General features: G+C 35.7%; 1 protein-coding gene and 1 non-coding gene across 4 annotated transcripts in view; one reads left to right on the top strand and one right to left on the bottom strand.

Moving 5' to 3' along the window:
* Positions 1-4,483: 4,483 nt before the first annotated feature.
* Positions 4,484-4,556, top strand: Trnar-acg (transfer RNA arginine (anticodon ACG)). The gene has a single exon. It is a non-coding gene; the product is annotated as a tRNA-Arg (tRNA).
* A 3,392-nt stretch (positions 4,557-7,948) lies between these two features.
* Positions 7,949-20,736, bottom strand: part of LOC125673982 (protein dopey-1-like) — an 83,777-nt gene continuing 70,989 nt past the window's right edge. For 2 of the 3 annotated variants that reach the window (XM_056160413.1, XM_056160414.1), the window contains exons 24-29: positions 19,263-19,402; positions 16,774-16,829; positions 15,872-15,895; positions 14,686-14,850; positions 12,564-12,729; positions 7,949-11,336 (exon numbers count right to left, since the gene is read on the bottom strand). In XM_056160413.1, coding sequence (XP_056016388.1) covers positions 10,989-11,336; positions 12,564-12,729; positions 14,686-14,850; positions 15,872-15,895; positions 16,774-16,829; positions 19,263-19,402 — 899 coding nt within the window. In that variant the 3' untranslated portion in view covers positions 7,949-10,988. The remainder of the gene's footprint in view (positions 11,337-12,563; positions 12,730-14,685; positions 14,851-15,871; positions 15,896-16,773; positions 16,830-19,262; positions 19,403-20,736) is intronic. The other variant, XM_056160415.1, reaches the window with a different exon arrangement.

Genomic DNA, 20,736 nt, shown 5'->3' with positions numbered 1-20,736 from the left:
TATGGAATTATTCCATCGAAGCAATAAAAAATAACGTCTCATTTCCCCATGTGCACATTCTAACACAACCACAAATCCTGCAGCCGATAATCAAAGAGCCGAATAAGACCGATCGAGTGAAAACAAACTATCGAAACGTACAATTTATACGAAGTCAAAGCGTTCAGGCCACGCCCACCTCATTAATAAAACGTGCAAACCGTTCACAAAGCGTGCAGCTATTTTTAGCAAACCGTACCGTGCAAGAAGCGAACCGTACCGTTCAAGAAGCGTACCGTGCCGTGCAAGAAACGAACCGTACCGTTCAAGAAACGAACCGTACCGTTCAGAAAACGAACCGTACCGTTCATAAAGCGTACCGAACCGTACCGTGCAACTAGTGTAGTAGCACGTTTCAGGGTCTGTACATGGCCCGTGAAATTTCTACCCTGGCTGGTCGCTACACAACCTGTTAGGAAACCCGTAGTGTACAATAAAATTTTCTAACAGAAACCTAGCTGTTGTTATAGATGTTTGGTTACGAGTTGGAAAAGCTTGTGAATAACGGGTAAAATGCAGTAGTTACCCCATATACTATTGTTGGTTATGTGCAGATACTCGATGGACGCGGTCATAATGACACGAGGGAGCGTAGCCATCGGGTATCTAAACATAATCAACAATATCATATGGGGTAAGTGACTTGTACCATAGTTTACAATTATTCATTATATCTTATTATAGCTTTCGGACGCGCGGTCGCCTGTTTACAATATGGTGCCAATTTTTTTTTTGTCTTCACATTTATTTACACTTTGTACACCATATATTTCTATCAAAATGACTTTCTATCACCAAAAAATGCCACGTAATGAACATTATTTAAAAAAACCCATTTTTTAAATGCATATAAATGTTTGAACTGTTGGTTTTGATATTTTTATTTCACATTTACTCGTTTTTCGACTTCTAGTCAATACTGGTATTTGCTACAAAGAATTGAAATTAAATACAAATGAAATTCTAAGAACCAATATTTGTGCATTTTTCTGTTTAAAAATTTTGCAACATATTTAATTGATGATGGTAGTTATTCTTTTAAAAATCCTATTTGATATTCTTCATGCATTGTAATACATATTTTGACTAAATTGACTGAAAAACATTATCATGTATATGCAAGGTGAAGATAACGAACAGTGATCAATCTCATAATTCCTACAAGCAATGCAAAATAGATAGCTGGACAAGCTGGACAAGCACGGACCCCTGGAAACACCAGAGGTGGGATCAGGTGCAATCGGAACTCCTCGAATGTCTCGCGCACTCGACATAGATCTCGGATGTAATACGGTGGCATCCATGAGTGAATTTGATGCATTGCCAATAATAATAATATATACAATAGATTAAAAAAAAAATCGGTGATACATAAGCGAAAAAAAAAATAAAAAAAAATAATTAAGAATTGTCCGCAAAACAAGTACTTCAAACGCGTTCTTATCACGTGACTGGGTATTTTATAGAAATCTTTATAAACGATACCCGTATTTCTACTTAACACGTGTTTCTCGACTTGTTCGCACACATGGAGGAGAATAGGGAAATAGAAAGTCTTTGGGACGAAGCCATTGACGATATCATCTTGTCTCAAGCTTCAAATGAGATTCAGTACGAATATTTATTTGGAGAACTTAGTCCGAGTCAGTTATCCGTGTTTGATATGTGCAAAACTTCATACAGTGGACAAGCGATGCTATTTTTTCAAGTTTGTGGGCGGGGTTTGAAGAAAATCGTGGGTTATGACTACACTTTTAACAAAAGCACACCAAGCTATGATATACAAGGTCCATTATCACTAAAACATTTTCAAAACCACCCTTGCTTCTTGCCAGAGATAGAAAATCAATACATAAGAGATTTAATGGTTGAGAAGTTTGGATATTGACTAGTTCTGCCGAAGTTTTCTGAGATTCTTGTACTTTACACATCTGTCACAGGTTCTGATCGTCTCGGTTAAAAAAATTACGTCTTGCTCCAAACCAGGCCGGTAAAACCGTTCTCTCATGAGATGAAGTGTCCGATCTCGTCCATGATGGCCGAGGTTCGTATGAAGAAGTCTGAAAACTGTCTTCCTGAAAGAAGCTGGTATAACTAATTGTTTCACAGGTGTAATTGTTCCACAAAGCGTTCTGATAAAGAACTCCATTTCGTAATGTTATTTTAGTTGTTTCTCTTAATAAGTATTTACAGACTTCAGAAGACTCTGATTTTAAAGCTGATCCCGATGGAAATAATTCATTTAGCAACAATTCAAGTACCTTGTCAGCAGACTATTCTTTTGCCATGCAGTTGACATTTGAAAACAATTAAGTGTCATCAACTTGAACACGAGGTTCGTAAGCAATGGGTTCAGTATAGTTAACTAGAATCAGTCTGGATCTCATCAGTAACAGAAGTATTTATAACCGACATGCGATATTGGATTACATGTATATGTAGGCCTATATCTATATATGGTTCAAGTTGAACAAACTAGGCAAAGCTAAATTTCCTAGGTCATACGATCCCATTTATGAGTTATGTGAGAGTTACATTTGATTTGGGGAATTGACAGAGTTCCGAAGTAAAACATCTAATTTTTGTTTCAAATTTCACAATTTATTAATATATTCGATCAGTGCATATTATCTATTCAAGATATATTACTGGATTCAGGTACTCTTCACACAATTGCTCTGAAAAAATATAGTTCCATTCATGATCAGCAGATACAGGATTACAACAAATGTATAGAATATCGATGTGTATGTAATACGTGGGAGAAAACAAAATTAAAGTCAAATGTTTTTAAGAAAAATCACTTTCCCCCCAGAAATGTATATAAGAAGTGTTCATATTCCTACGCTAGCTGCCTCCTCAGTCTTTTCACGAAATATAGGTCATTCTTCGATTGAAATTTTTTTCACGATTGATTATACTATTGCAACAATTAAATTACTTTGATGAATATTGTTCGTTAACTATCATACAATTTCTTCTGAGAGAGAGAGAGTGTTAATCATTAATTCATGTGGGGTTTTCCCGTTGTTTAATGACGGAATGCGTATGTACAACACTCAACACCTGGATTCGGACCACAATTAAAAGGTGAAGGTCACCAGTCTGAAGATATTTGCAATGTATTCAGTGTGACATATACATGTCTATTTATTTTTTTAAGGGTTTCTTTGCTGTTAAGGTTATACCATACACAAAATTTGGAGAAAGTGTAGATTACATCAATCCTTCTTGTTTTTGCCATTCTAAAGTTCACATTAATTTGTTACATGGTAAAAATTAGAGTACAATTGTATTTATTCCGAGAGATTTCAATTTTTTCATGTCTTTGCTTTGAATTTCCATACAGATATAAAAGGAAAAATTTGGGATGAATGATGAAATAAGACTGGTTTGATAGGGAAATTTTGTGATAAATATGATCATTTTTAGCAAAAATTAAGCCTGCACAAAGTATCTGCCCCAATAAGTTGTATTAATAATAGGTATTATACGCATTCGCATGTAGTATTTTTAAAGCTATACTTTTCTGCTGTATTTTAATAAATTTGCTAATCCCCAACTTCCTTAATTTCCTTCTTTATCATTCGACAAAAAAGCATAAATATCTTTGTACCGTATTTGTGCCATCTATCCATTTTTTCATATATGTCTTGCAAGCACTGGTGTGTGCACTGTTTGCTAGTGACAAAAGACTGGTGACGGTATTTGCTACGGACATGAAGGACTATACACCAGTTTCATAACAAGTGCAGTCTTTTCTTAGAGATCAGCTGAGCATAGTGAAAATTCAAGTAAATTAAAAGTCGAATATCTTGGATATGGGGTAACCCATATCTATTCTTGTTATAACTGGATTAACATGTCAGATCCTTCGATCTCCAGTGTAAGGTTCCAAGCGTCAGTATAATTACAGACCGAAAAAGAAAAGTTTGAATAAAATTTTAGAACTATTCTTGCAAATTCACACATGTTTCAACGTTGACAGATGTACACGACTCAATCAGTGTTTCAATCGTAGTACGCTCCCTATAGCTCCTCGCTGGATCCGCGCCTCGGTTTATCCCGACTCAGTGAGACTGGCAATGCGCTGACGCATGTCGACTAGTTTCCATCCCTGTAAACTCCTCCGCATTCTCCCTCTACCTGTTTATCCGTCTGCTAACGATGGAAGAACTAGAAGGTTTATTTATTTAGGCCCTGTTCCTAGATCTATTTTCAAAAGTGCCCATGACGACCAAAGACTTATATGACAACTAGGACGACATTGAATTGCCAGTCTAATTCGTCTTTTATTATCATTTTCATATTTTAAATGTTTCAATAAACCTAAGATGTCTGTCTAAATACAACGTGGGCATGGGGAATCGGTGCACATGCTGGTCCTGCATACAGTGTCACTTAAACTGATATAATATTAGTTAACCCCACCCACAACTAACAAGGGCTTGTGGCGCAATGGATAACGCGTCTGACTACGGATCAGAAGATTCCAGGTTCGAATCCTGGCAAGCTCGAATTTTTTTTTTGTTGTTGTTTAAAATGGGATGAATAAAGATCGCAAAATTTTCTTTAAAAAATATTAAAGAATTAAATTGAAATGATAGTCATTTCCTATAAAGAATGATTTTTATGCATTTATTTCCAATTTTAAAATGATTGTAATCTTCAAATTATGTCCCCTGAATTTTTGCTTTCTGGACAAAAATATGCTATATACATTGACTCCTAGTGCTTTTGACAAACATATGATTATTTCAAAGTTGATAAAAAATATTCTTAATTTGTTTCCATAATATTTAAATAGAAATAAGATGATTTAGGGTGAGAAAATGAGCTTTAAATACTTTCTCTTTAATAGGCCTACATATATAATACAAGATAAAAATATTAGGTAAAAACACTGATAGAATATAACGAAAGGCCCCGTAGACCTTATCAGTCACCTGCAAATTAGTAATTAAAAGTATCGTTAGCTTCAGGGACTATAAAAAATATAATTATCCAGTGTTTTGCACCTATAAAATTCAACAGCAGTATAAAACAAAATGTATAGTAACGTCCTTAAAACACAAATGCTCCCGAAAGTGCAGATACTGATGAACGACTTTAATACATGTTACATCAACACTATACAATTATTTTTGGACTACCCTTGAGTCAGAACCCTGGGTTTGTGAAATTCAAAATTTTGGCACATCCCTTTCTGCTTTTCCTAAATATGCATCTAGTTTTAAATACAGTACGCATCAGCAAATTTAAAGAAGTCTTTAGATAATAATCACATATATTAATAATTTTTTATCCCACCTTGGAACCATAACCCTCTACCCCTGGGATCATGAAATTTACAGTTTTAGTAAAGGACTTATACTTGCTTCTTCTAAATATCCTATTTAATTTTAATTTAACATCAAAAGCATTAAAGAAGTCTGAAGAGGGCATTTAATTTTTTTTTTTTTTTTTACACACAAAGCACTATATACCACAAATGGTCCTGCACTGGAGTCAGAACATGTACCCCCTGGATCACTGAAGTTAAAATTTTGGTAGTGGCCTTCCTGCTCTACATGATTAATATGCATTTAGTTTTTCTTACAGATGTGCAGTTGTAGAGAAGACTTTTGAAAATTGGTTAATTTTTGCCTTGCCCATAAGGCCCCAGGAGTCCTGAAAATTTACATCTTATGCCCCCCCCCCCCCGTCCCAAAAATGCTTCATACCAAATTTGAAAAGAATTGGAATGGTAGTTATCAAGAAGTTAAAATTGTTCAATTGTTAACACACACCTTTCAATTGCAATAGATCACTCAAGTGACCTAGAAATCATCTTATTATCATTTAGTGCCCTCTGATGTTCTCATAATATATTTCATGCAGATACTGCTTTCCTTAGGGCGTTGTCAAGGCCCTTGCCCAAGGTCAAACATGCTCACTGGCAGAAAATGAATTAAAACTCAGTGTGGTCAGTGGGTCGTAAATTCGCATCAGAAAATTATTATAGACACTCGTATGGTACTTAACAACAAGAGGCCCAGGGGCCTTATAGGTCACCTGAGTATCATGTAACAACCTTCCAATGTTTGAATTAGGTTTGTGTTTAAATATAAGAATTTTACTTTTGGATGGAAGAAACATTGAATAGCTTGTGGTCATGAAGTACATGTGTCATTTTTATGTTCAATCAATAATCCTTTTTAAAAAACCTAGGTCTGAGACATCATAAAGAAAAGGGTTATTTACTCCTTAGATAAAACCAATATAAGAAGATTTTCAAAGAATTTCTACATTTTCACTATATGACCAATAGAGCCCTACCCTAACACAAGAACCCCTGCCCCAGGGGCCATGAATTTCACAATTTTGGTAGAGGACTCAACGCTCATTATAATTATGCCCACAGTTTGGCTTCTTGATGTCCAGGAGTAAAGATTTTTTTAAAATTACACTCATTTTGATGGTTTTTGCCCCACCCCTCAGGCCCCAGGGGGGCAGGGACCACGAATTTCACAATTTTTGTTCCCCTCCACCCACAGATGCTATATGCCAAAATTGGTTGAAATTGGTTCAGGGGTTTCAGAGAAGAAGCTGAAAATGTTCAAATGTTAACGCATGACGAAGGACAAAAACAGAAGATTTTCAAAGAAATATTGCATTTTCACTATATAATCAATCAGCCCCGCCTTTGCACCAGAACCCCTGACCCAGGGGCCATACATTTCAGTTTTGAAAGAAGCATCCTTGATCATCATTATCATACTATTAGTTTGTCTACTTAATACCCAGCAGCAGAGGGGAAGATTTTCAAAGAAATAAAATGCATTTTCACTATATGATCAATAGGGCCTCACCCTAATACCAGAACCCCTGACCCAGGGGCCATGAATTTCACAATTTTGAAAGAGGCATCCTTGATCATCATTATCATACTATTAGTTTGTCTACTTAATACCCAAGGACAGAGAAGATTTTCAAAGAAATAATGCATTTTCACTATATGACTTATAGAGCCCCACCCTAGCACCAGAACCCCTGATCCAGGGGCCATGAATTTCACAATTTTTAAAGAGGCATCCTTGCTCATCATTACCATGCTATTAGTTTGTCTACTTAATACCCAGAGACAGAGAAGAAGATTTTCAAAGAATTTCTACATTTTCACTATATGACCAATAGAGCCCCACCCTAACACAAGAACCCCTGCCTCAGGGGCCATGGATTTCACAATTTTGGTAGAGGGCTCAACGTTCATTATAATTATGCCCACAGTTTGGCTTCTTGATGTCCAGGAGTAAAGAAGAAGATTTTTTAAAATTACACTCATTTTGATGGTTTTTGCCCCACCCCTCAGGCCCGGGGGGGGGGGGGGGGGGGGGGGGGGCGGCAGGGACCACGAATTTCACAATTTTTGTTCCCCTCCACCCACAGATGCTATATGTCAAAATTGGTTCAGGGGTTTCAGAGAAGAAGCTGAAAATGTTCAAATGTTAACGCACGACGACGGACAAAAACAGATAGCAATAGGTCACCTGAATGATTCAGGTGACCTAAAAAGTGAATATGACTGGACAGTGTGTCATGGCCCTGCCCAAAGTTCAGGATAAGAGGGAGAATGAAGTAAATCTGGTTTTTGGGTATTCTAAATTATTCAAAGACCTACACATAGAGATGTACATCTATAAATACCACACAGCAATAGCAGTCTTGATGAGAAAATGTTTCAGTCTGATTAACTGGTACAGTAGTATCATGTGGCAACACAAAGCTACATTATTCACATCACCGGAGCGGGTCAATTGTTTATGATTTTATGCCGTTTTGGCAATATCTCAGCCGTTTTATGGCGGTCAGGAACGGATCAAAAATCTGATTTGAATCAGATTGAACATGGTTTGAAGTAAAACAATGCTTTTTATAGTTCTAAGTTAATGTTTTATTGGCAAACATTTAAATTTCATATCACAGTTTTAAATTTCTCATTAGATTCAAGTCTCAAAATATTTGAGATAAAATCTTCACTTTATGCTAATGAAGTTAACAGGGTTTGTACTTGGGAAGTTGACACAAAAGCTCGAAAGAAAAGCAATCAACTTCTGCCTGAATAACAGCAGTTGAACTATAACTAAATCAAGTCTCTGTTTGATTTTTCATTAGGAATCAAACTCTGCTGTTAGTTTGGAACAGAGAGCAGTTAAAAAAACAACAAAGATTCTGGTATCAATATTAATATCAGAGTTCTCCACACCCACACGACGCCGGCAGACATTAAAATATCTCCCAGATACACACCAGGACACTGTGACAAAGTCTGAGAGTTTGGGTAATAGACAGTTCTGAGAGAATCTGTAGTACAAATGAAATCAAAATCCGAGAGTTTGGGCAATAGACAGTTCTGAGAGAATCTGTACAACAAATGAAATCAAACTGTGGATAATTAGTGTGCACATCAGCATCCCTCAAACAGCGAGACGTTGTAAATCTGTACATGTAAAAAGGTCACTGTGTTAAAAGTCACTGTGTTAAAACATAAGGTCTAGCCATTGACTCACATGGAAATGTCACCCCTCAGAACTGAAGAACTCACAAAATTGAATCTAAAAACTTTGGTTTACAGGGTGTACCTGTGGTAAAAGTTACCCTGTCTAACTTCGGAGTAGAAATCTGTAAAGCAGTAACAATCTTCAGTTCTTTCCTTCTCACCTGAAAAGGAGAGAAACCTTGGATGGGGTAACCCTTGGCTAATGTAGGTGAGCAGTAATAAATGTTTTCTTATCAGTCTCTCATTATGTGGAATATACTGTGTACAGAGAAGTGTTTTGCCCAGATAAATTAAAAAAAAAACAACAACAAAAAACAAGTCTGTTCCATTTTTAAATTCACCTGAAAACCTATTTTGATTTTGCCCGTTTAGCATAAGGGCTGAATGGGCGAAAAAAATGAGGTTTGAATTTTCTTGTACATCTATATTGTAGGAAAGTTCCTACAACAGGCTACAAAATTACGATCTTCATGTAATTTATGAAATGCTGTACTTTGCAACAACAAATTATCGACGTGTATTGTTATATGCATATTGAAATGCATTGATTTTAAATCCTCAAATTGTATCTGTATGTCTACTGACACCCAACTGTCTTATTTGTAAATATGTTGTATATAAACCAATGAGCTGTATAGCTTAAGGAAATAAAGAATCTGATGCTTATGGAGGAAAATTACAATTACAGGTGTATATGTATAGTAAAGATTCAAATCCTTCACACCATGTCAATACATGAATAAATAACCAGGAATGTGATCAATGGAAGAACAGCTAAGATATATAAACAACTTGCACAATTAACACTTAACAAAAAAAAAAAAAAAAAAAAATTAATTAAAAAATAAATAAAAACAAAATATTATGTATTATGGAAACAGATATCAAAATATTATTGCCTGGATGACAGAGTTATATCGTACACCACTAATCACACAATAAATCTCGTAGACTGCACAGTGTAAAGAACACAGAGAAAGGGCAACTGGGAATCGAAATTGACATCAGAATTGAAATGGGTGTCAGATTAGACCATTTTTATAAGATAATAAACAGTGATCAATCTCATAAATCCTAGATAGAGAATACAAAATTGAGAGCAGAGCAAACACAGGTCCCAGAAGCGGGTTCAGGTGCCAAAGAGGAGCAAGCACCCCCGTTGACTGGTAACACCTGCCGTGAACTCTATCTCCTGATCAGGTATATGTATGTTCCCAAACCACTTTCTATCTGATATGTGCATTGCACAAGTAGGCTGTTCAAATGCTCAGTATATATACATGTACATGTATGTAACTTTAAACTGGATATTGCATACATACAAAATTGAAAACTTACATTGGTTTAACACACCTCATTTTCCACAAAGGAAACAAAAAATAAAAATAAAAACAAAAGAAAAAACCATACACATATCCACTCAACATACAGTAGATCACTTATGCAAGAAATTATCATTTTTCAAGCTAATTTGTGAGATGTGAAATCCAAATTCTTGCTTTTCCTAATCTATTTTTTCTTCCTATAAAAAATTACATGTATAACATTAGGCCAAAAATAATAATCTTTCCTTTCTCAGTTTAACATGCATAAAAAGAAAATGAAAAATGAGTTATTCCCCTTTTCAATATGTCTAATGCAGTAGTTTTCATTCTAATATATCAATGCCTGAGAAACTAAAGATTAAGTTCTTTCAGCCCCAAAGTGCTTCTCCAATTTCACATTTTCACAATTTAACATCGAAATGCAATTTTGCCAAATTATGTAATTGCGTAATACAAGAACAATTAATCTGTGGTAACAAAGCTTTATATAAATATCTCAATGTAAACAATAAATTAATGTAGAAACAGCAATATGTTGGCCAAAAGCTCTGTAAATGTGGCCTGCAGAAAGAGCTCATCTCATCTTAGAGTACGTAAGATATGCAAAGATACAATTCAAGTGTGGATAAAACATCAAATCTTGTTAATAATCTTCATCTTAAAAATCATATTGTTTTGATAATTGCATTTGCCAATACCATTTACAATTACACACACATACATAACTTAAAGCAAAGCAATGTTTAAAAACAAAATAAATTGCACATTACATAATACGACTAGAAAAAAATTTGTGTTACACAAGTCAAACATAATCATAAAGTTAATATTTCATCACTAAGGGTAAAGCTAAATAAAGCACCCGTTAAGATAATGACCAAATCAATCAAGCATTGCTAATTAATTAATGCTATCAACATGTGTATAGTAAAGCTATCTCTAGTTCACAAATTGATTCTCCTTCACCATATAACATACTTTATGTGTACATCTAATATTACTTATATACTGTTTGAATTCAACCCATGATTCACAGCAAAGAAATATACGTAAGAAAGCTTTAACTTCCTGACCCCACCCCCGCCTCAGTGTAAGGGACAGCGCTCGAGGAAGTCCCTCTCCATGAGGTCCTCTATAAACTGCTTGTTGCTCCTCTGCTGCTGGGCTTGCTGGCTGTCTGGCCTCTGGAATTTGTCCATTTTGGCGGGAGTGGACCTGGACTTGGAAATCCCTTTCCTGTGACCTTGACCTATTCCATTCTGGGTCACATGTTTGCCGGACTTCTGCCCCACTATTACATATTTACTGTCTGATGTTCCAGCATAACAAAGAGTGTTAAAGAAGGGCTGTAACTCAGACAGGGAGTTTAGATATGTCTGTGTCAGAAGTGGTCTCCCCTGAGTCTGCTTCATAATGGGTGTCACTCCACCAACCTGTCAAAACAGGCATTAGTTAAGAGTGTTAATCAAAACAGAACAGGCATTACATGGAGTCTTAATCAAAACAGTCCTTAAATAAGAATTTCGACAAAACAATTAATACAGGTATTTCATTTCATTTGTACAAACCCATACAAAATATAATATACATTGTATATTGTCTGCACCTATATCTATTATTTACACCTGCTGAAATTAAATGAAATGCTTGCATTGATTAGTTTGTCAAATTTCTTATTTAAGGACTGTTTTGTTTAACAATGTTATAAAACTGTATATTAACCAATATGCTGTAATGCATAAGGAATAAAGAATTTATTGCAAAACAGATGTTTAAGTTTGTACCAACCTCAGGACAAGTGTTACATAGAGTTTATATATAAATCAATCAGAACAGGTAATACAAATCTGTCAAATCATATATTATAAATACATGTACCTGTATTTCCATTCAATGTAATAATAAATGAACACTGAACACACTTTCATTGTACTGAACACATTAAATGTTCACTGACCCTTTCATTGTACTGAACACATTAAATGTTCACTGACCCTTTCATTGTACTGAACACACTAAATGTTCACTGACCCTTTCATTGTACTGAACACATTAAATGTTCACTGACCCTTTCATTGTACTGAACACATCAAATGTTCACTGACCCTTTCATTGTACTGAACACATTAAATGTTCACTGACCCTTTCATTGTACTTAACACACTAAATGTTCACTGACCCTTTCATTGTACTGAACACATTAAATGTTCACTGACCCTTTCATTGTACTGAACAAACTAAATGTTCACTGACCCTTTCATTGTACTGAACAAACTAAATGTTCACTGACCCTTTCATTGTACTGAACACACTAAATGTTCACTGACCCTTTCATTGTACTGAACACATTAAATGTTCACTGACCCTTTCATTGTACTGAACACATTAAATGTTCACTGACCCTTTCATTGTACTGAACACATTAAATGTTCACTGACCCTTTCATTGTACTGAACACACTAAATGTTCACTGACCCTTTCATTGTACTGAACACATTAAATGTTCACTGACCCTTTCATTGTACTGAACAAACTAAATGTTCACTGACCCTTTCATTGTACTGAACACACTAAATGTTCACTGACCCTTTCATTGTACTGAACACATTAAATGTTCACTGACCCTTTCATTGTACTGAACAAACTAAATGTTCACTGACCCTTTCATTGATGAGTCTGGTTAAACGGATGATGTGGGGGACAAATTTTATTTTCTTCTTTTTCTTCTTCTTTTTGTCCTCTCTCTTCTCTTCTTCCTCCTCGTCCTCCTCGCTGTTACCATTGTCATTCCCGGCAGCCACTCCACCGATGAAGGCCCAGCGGTACCTAAAGGACAACAACACATGTTTAGCATTTTCCACATCGATTTGGATGACAGTGACATGATGTTGTTAGATCAAATGTGTGACTGATTCACAATAATACATACAGTCCACATGTTCACAATAATACATACAGTCCACATGTTTACAATAATAAATACAGTCCACATGTTCACAATAATACACACAGTCCACATGTCCACAATAATACAGTCCACATGTTCACAATAATACACACAGTCCACATGTTCACAATAATACACACAGTCCACATGTTCACAATAATACACACAGTCCACATGTTCACAATAATACAGTCCACATGTTCACAATAATACACACAGTCCACATGTCCACAATAATACAGTCCACATGTTCACAATAATACATACAGTCCACATGTCCACAATAATACAGTCCACATGTTCACAATAATACACACAGTCCACATGTTCACAATAATACATACAGTCCACATGTTCACAATAATACAGTCCACATGTTCACAATAATAAATACAGTCCACATGTTCACAATAATAAATACAGTCCACATGTTCACAATAATACAGTCCACATGTTCACAATAATACATACAGTCCACATGTTCCTACATATCCCGTGGGGATACGAGTTAGAATAGGTCCTCGGTACCCCTTGCTTGTCATAAGAGGCGACTAAATGGGGTGGTTCTTCGGATGAGACTTCAAAACCCGAGGTCCCATGTCACAGTAGGTGTGGCACGATAAAGATCCCTCCCTGCTCAATGACCATAAGAGCCGAGCATAGGCCTAAATTTTGCAGCCCTTCACCAGCAGTGGTGACGTCTCCATATAAGTGAAATATTCTCGAGAGGGACGGTAAACAATATTCAATCAATAAATCATACATATATTTTGGCGGATTCCTATTTCAGCACCTCTGGAGATGAAGCAAAAAGCACTGATTTCTGGCTACATTCAAATGGAAAATTCGCTACTTACATCTACAATTATCATGTACGATAAAAGAGTGTTGCACTAGGTCAAGATATCGCATCAGCTCAGATTGCGCTAACTTTCAAACACGCTAAATTATAGTGTTAATAGGAGTTTAGGCAATCATTGATCTCGCAAGCAATTCTAACTAGATATATTTTTGTGCAGATTAATGCAATATTGCAAATTCATTAAAACATATGACATGGACTGTAGCAATATGATTGAAGGGCATTTAGCTAACATGACATTCAAGTGATATATGAGTTATAGGCCTCAGTGGTGAAATTTATTACAGAAACCAGAATCTACCCTGACAGGTGGTTCCATTGTGTGTGTGTGTGTGTGTACTTGTTTATGTGTTTATTCATGTTTAGATAAGATTACATAAACTACACAGCTTAGATTTCACCGATATCTCTCACAACAGATGGGTTTGATTAGATTTCACCGATATTTTTCACAACAGATGGGTTTGATGACTGACAAGAGCTGATTATGCTGTAAATCAACTTTTATTCGCTTGAGAAAATTCCGCAAGGTTCACAATAACTTCATCATCGTGAATATTTCTCCCCGCGAACCACTCCTTTTATATATGTCTCTTGTATGTTAAAGATAATGTCGGTCGTGAAAACTAGTCATCGAGAACCAGTTTACCACTGGTAAATCGTGATGTCATGGATTAATATTGGTTTAAAGTATTTGGGGAACAGACAGTTGCAGGGAGATTTGGGAACCTTGGAAGAAGTGTGCAGTCCCTGAACACTCTTGACCTAGAGGGACATCTAACCGCAAACAATAGGCACATGGTCAGCAGGCAAGGCTAGAGCTAGGTCCAGTAGTTTATACTTACAGTTGGAACTGAGGCACATGGTCCGCGGGCAAGGCTAGAGTTAGGTCCAGTAGTTTATACTTACAGTTGGAACTGAGGCACATGGTCCGCGGGCAAGGCTAGAGTTAGGTCCAGTAGTTTATACTTACAGTTGGAACTGAGGCACATGGTCAGCAGGCAAGGCTAGAGCTAGGTCCAGTAGTTTGCACACGCTCAGATACAACTGGAGCCACGCAGGATTGTTGTGGGCATTCAAACCGTTGCCAAGGTGAGCCCAGCTCGAGTCCAGCGCTGCAATCCGTGCAATCTGAGTTCTACAATATCAGCGATTATCATATGGATGGAAGCAGATAAGAACAGGCTATGTAATATCCCTGTGATATTGTCATTTTGGATTAATTTTTTGAATTATTTCATATGTAATTACCATTCCATTAAACAACAATTACTGAAATGAAATTTAACACACTGTAAATGCACTTATATGGACGAGGTTTAAATCTATCACATTTTCCGACAGAAACATGATTAAGGTGCAATCATAAATTTGCATGAATACAAGTTGTACTGTAATTCTGGAGCATGAATTAGCTGAATAGGCCTTGTATAAAACAATAAACAAGGTTTGTCGCTAAAGAAAGTACAATTACAGTATATCAAAACTTTACAAATTAAAAACACAAGACATATACTCCTACCCATGTAACTCATTAGCCCATTATCACTACATATACACACTAGTGCATAATTAAATTAGAATATCAATAAATCAACTCAAAACTAAATCAAAAGTCTACCACACTGATCCGACAGACTAAATTTTCACACCACAAAACTCCTTACATTAATTCTACAGCCATCTTGAAATCTAAAGATTATTATCTTTAATTTAAATGCAGCCGATTTGAATTTGTTATCTTTGTTAATTGCATAACACAAAGTCCACAATGCATATAGATTTAATATAATACTATGTATCAAGAGCATTAGAAATTAGACGTTCTATATTAAAGCAGATTTAAGATAACTTCAGAAAATGATGCTATATAGGTATGGTTATGGCTGGGTGTAGGAGATCACGTCTCTATCTTTCCTGTCACTTAGTAAATTACCTCTATAAAATATCTACAGAATCATATCTTATGAATATCAAATAGCATAAATTAAAATAAAACGTAAATACTGCAAAACTTTAAACACTGAACACAAGATTCGTTCTGTGGGGGTTGTGACATGTAATGAATATCTATGAAATGATGTAAATTACGGAATCTATAAAAGAGGTCAAAGTGCAAACAACAAACAGACAGACAGTGGAACCAATGAATACTGTACCTGCTCTTGCTGCGTAAATACACGCTGCCAGAAAGACAAACAAATCATCAACACCATAAAAATTTTTTACGTGAGAATGACTAAAAACGTGTTTGTCATACAGACGACTCTCTGTGAGGTGGTGGAAAATCTTTCGTTAATTAGCATGCAAAGAAGAGTGCCAAATCAGCTTGGATATTTTTCAATCTTATTATCTGATGCTTACATTCCATATGAATAAATTGTTATGATATTAGCAGCTACATTGTAGTATACAAGTATGTAGCACTATTACCAGCCACAGTAGATTAGGAGAATATCCCACATTACAGCATGTGATTATCATAGAAACATGAACTGCAGTTGTAATCAACAGTACATTAAGCTTTTAGCCAACCTTACAAGCATGAGGTTTGCCTTTGGTTTAGGACAGAACAAATTCACAGCAAGGTCAAGTTCAAACATTTGAATGAAAGGTCAAGGTCATACTTACTCAGTACTGCTCAGAGGAAACATGTAAGAAATGGACACAGTGTGATTTCTTCTGATCACATGACATAAACCAGTATAAAACTTGACCTATCATTTTGAAATTAAGAGGCACAACTGGATCACTTGGCCATTCAGCTTAGATGAGCTACTGTGAAATGATAAAATCCTACTTCATGCTGTAACATTTGTATTTTCTTTCATGTGACCTATGACATGTGACCTACATTGTATGACACGTGACCTATGACTCATAGAGGCATGCTTTTCTGTAATCTGCTGTACACAATTACTGACAATGTCCCTCCAGATAATTCTTGATCATTCCATGCACTATGACCGTGACATTATACATCTTTTTCTTGTATCGATTTCTGGTTATCATATCATCTCCCACTAAGCTCTATCATGCGACAGAATAATCCTTGACTCACTTGAATTCGTCTGTATCGTTAGACAGTTCCTGTTCGATCTGCATGAAGACATGAACCTACAAAAAAAAGACACGAAATCGTATAACACACATGAAGATATGAACCTACAAAAAAGACATGAAATCATATAAACACACACAAAGATATGAACCTACAACAAGAGGCCCATGGGCCATACCACTCACCTGAGTCACCTTGGCTCATATTTAAAGATTTTTCCTATATATTTGCATGTAAAACTTTGATCCCTATTGTGGCCCCAACCTAATCCCGGGGGCCATGATTTTAATAACCTTGAATCTGGACTATGTCAGGAAGCTTTCATGTAAATTTCAGCTTTTCTGGCACAGTGGTTCTTGGGAAGATTTTTAAATGACCCCACTCTATTTTTGCATTTTTGTGATTATCTCCCCATTGGAAGGGACATGAACCTTCATTTGAAAAAAACTTGAAAGCCCTTCACCCAAGGATGCTTTTGGCCAAGTTTGGTTTAAATTGGCACAGTGGTTCTGGAGAAGTTGAAAATGTAAAAAGTTTACAGACAGACAGACGGAAAGACGACGGACAACAGGCAATCAGAAAAGCTCACTTGAGGCTTCAGATCAGATGAGCTAAAAAACACATGAAATCATATAAACACACACCAAGACATGAACTTGCAAAAAAGACATGAAATCCTATAAACATCTCCTTACACTCCAGCAGTAATCAATGTTTGCATTGAAAGCTGTTGATGACTATAAAGGCTGGCTATTTTCTGGTTTACAGGACATAAAATAAAGGGGCTGATTCACGATTTGTCTCCAAATTTTGTTTTTCACTTTATATGATCAAAGTCTACAGAAAGATATCAAGACAGAAGCTCATTGTAGAGAGTTTATTATTTGTTTTGAAATGAAAAAGATCGAGGTGTGTTATTATTGTTTACGAAGTCTTCCAAATAAATGGATATTAATCCAAGTTTATTATCTCAATCACATTTCAAGTACACTATAGGTAAAATGTGTCATTTAAAAGTTAAATTAGTGACTGTACAAAAGTTAGGTGCTTTAAATTACAAAATTTACATTTCACTGGATTGTTTGTAAACATAAATAGACTTGAGTTTTTGTTTACATATTACAGAGTTAAGGCTAAAACATTGCTCTTATCCTTGCATTCAGAAGATCCAAATTTTGGTTGCCAACATTAAATGACAATGCTCCCTCAATATATTGCCAACTTTTGTTCAAGACTAATTTGGGCAATAATGCAGGGGTGACAAAGTCAACATTGCAGACAATTCACTGAGCAGTCAAAAGAAATTCAATTCTGTAAATTTATTTGGGTTCCATTCTGTATAAACATGTAGGTATAATCTTGAGTTGAATTCAGCAATTATCTGTAATTAACCTGACCACCTGAATACCCTGTCCAGGCTGTCACACTTCACCACACTCATCACCAAATACAGGTGTGATTACTGATGGGTGTTAGGTAATTGGCATTATTATCAAGGGTAAACCCATCAAAATTTGACCATTTGTTTGTGAAAATCAGTGGCATATGGCATTATGTGGGGTTGGCATTACAATGGGGGTGTTAACATTGGGAGAAATCTCATCTTTAGGATTTTCAGATAATAAGCAAGGGTGGCATTATAACAGGGGCAATATATTAAGGGAGCACTGTAGTTAAATCTTCAGCATAAAATGAAAAACACTTTTTCAAAAAACGTTAACCAGTCTCTTTAGATTTCAAAACATGTCAGTCATTGTTATTTTACATTTATGTTTGAAAATGAGCTAGAGTAAATTTTGATTGCACCATTGTAACATATACAAAGCAAATGACTATCTTGGTGTAGTTCATAAAACATATATTTGCATTTCCAATGTTTTTATTCAATATTTTTACCAACTGTGATGATAGCGATTTCCTCATGAATGTGAACAATGTGCGAATGAATCTTGATAAATATTGTGCGACTATTCTAACCACCTACAGAAATGAAAGTAAAATGTAAACAAAAAACTAAATTTCACTTTGAAAATACATGAGGGAGGGTATGAACAGCAATGCCAGTATTTCGCAAATTCTATGGTCGTTATAATGATCTAGTTAGCCAACACAACCTATCATTGGGTCAAATGCTGCCCGACTTGTTTCATACCGATTCTTAGGCTGTTCTTGGCACACTGATTTTGACTACGGATAACTCCATTTACCTGATCAAGATATAAGGTTGTGACCAGTCTACAGGGACTGCTTACTCCTAGGCACCTGATCCCACCTCTGGTATATCCAGGGGTCGTTGTTAACCAACTCTCTATTTTGTAATGCTTAGAGGAGTTATGATATTGATTATCGTTCGTTATCTTCACCTTTAATGCCTTCATGTATTTTCGAAAATGAAATTTATTTCTTGAATAAAGTCATTGACCATTTCGTTGTAGTTCATGTAGCACATATAACTACAAAACTACCTTCTAGAAATTTAAGTTACTAACCATTTCGGTGATGACCGTAGGCCAGAGTGAGGTCAGTTGATGAGAGGACATCCGGAGAATTAGGACTCGGACACACAGGAAGACCTGGGCCATGACAGACGGGGCCTGATGAGGCACACGAAGGGACTCCGCCAAACGCTCTGAAATACACACATGTTGTTATCAACAATATGGTTTCTTGATGGAAAGAGACCAATCCATGAAAACAGTACACTAAGTATACAAAGGACACTTCACTGTTTATCAGAGTAATTTTGGACCAGACTGTCTTATTTTGTTTATCAGAGTAATTTTGTACCAGACTGTCTTATTTTGTTTATCAGAGTAATTTTGTATCAGACTGTCTTATTTTGTTTATCAGAGTAACTTTGTACCAGACTGTCTTATTTTGTTTATCAGAGTAATTTTGTACCAGACTGTCTTATTTTGTTTATCAGAGTAATTTTGTACCAGACTGTCTTATTTTGTTTATCAGAGTAATTTTGTACCAGACTGTCTTATTTTGTTTATCAGAGTAATTTTGTACCAGACTGTCTTATTTTGTTTATCAGAGTAATTTTGTACCAGACTGTCTTATTTTGTTTATCAGAGTAATTTTGTACCAGACTGTCTTATTTTGTTTATCAGAGTAATTTTGTACCAGACTGTCTTATTTTGTTTATCAGAGTAATTTTGTACCAGACTGTCTTATTTTGTTTATCAGAGTAATTTTGGACTGTCTTATTTTGAAGTATTATTTATAGCTCTGGTTACCAGACATATCCATTTTTAAATATGATTATTTTGTTTTTGTTAAAACAGAATGTCTTCCCAGCTCCCCAAATTGAAAGTGCTCCAAATTACAGCCCCCTCCCCTTCCTGTACTTACTGCATGGCATGGAGGAGAAAGCATGAGCAGGAACATAGACAATATTAACGGCACTATTGTGCATAGAGGAAAAAAATGGAGAAAAGACTCAACACCAATGTGACTAATGTCATTGTTGTGTATGATACTAAAAGAATGAATGTTATGGTTACGTACCAGTAAGAAAGTGAGCATACCCTTGTACATGAAAAAAAAAACGGCCTAAAAAAAGGGGGCTAAAAACACTTTTCTTTGATCCATTGTAAATTGTAGGAAAATATAAGAAACCTGGTCAGAACAATGTGAACATCATTAAATGATGTATTGTACAAAATTTCAAGGCTACTCAATAAACCATATAGAAGGAGGAAATGTTCACAAGCTATTTTATACCCTCTACCCCTCAGATCCACTATAAACTTAGGAAAATGATACCCTCTACCCCTCAGATCCACTATAATTTTTAGGAAAGTGATTGGATCCTCCTGTCCCTGAAATATGCACATCTACAAATGGTAAAGAAGCATATTGTAAAAAGTTTCAAGTTCATCTGATAAGACATACAGGAGGAGAAGCGTTCACTAGATTTTATGACAGACAGACGGACAAAAAATTACAAAAAACAAT

The sequence above is a fragment of the Ostrea edulis genome, chromosome 3, assembly GCF_947568905.1.
Source record: "Ostrea edulis chromosome 3, xbOstEdul1.1, whole genome shotgun sequence".
Taxonomy (NCBI): Eukaryota; Metazoa; Mollusca; class Bivalvia; order Ostreida; family Ostreidae; genus Ostrea; species Ostrea edulis.
Note: the sequence above shows the minus strand (reverse complement) of the source record. Positions and strands in the feature narration are given on the sequence as shown.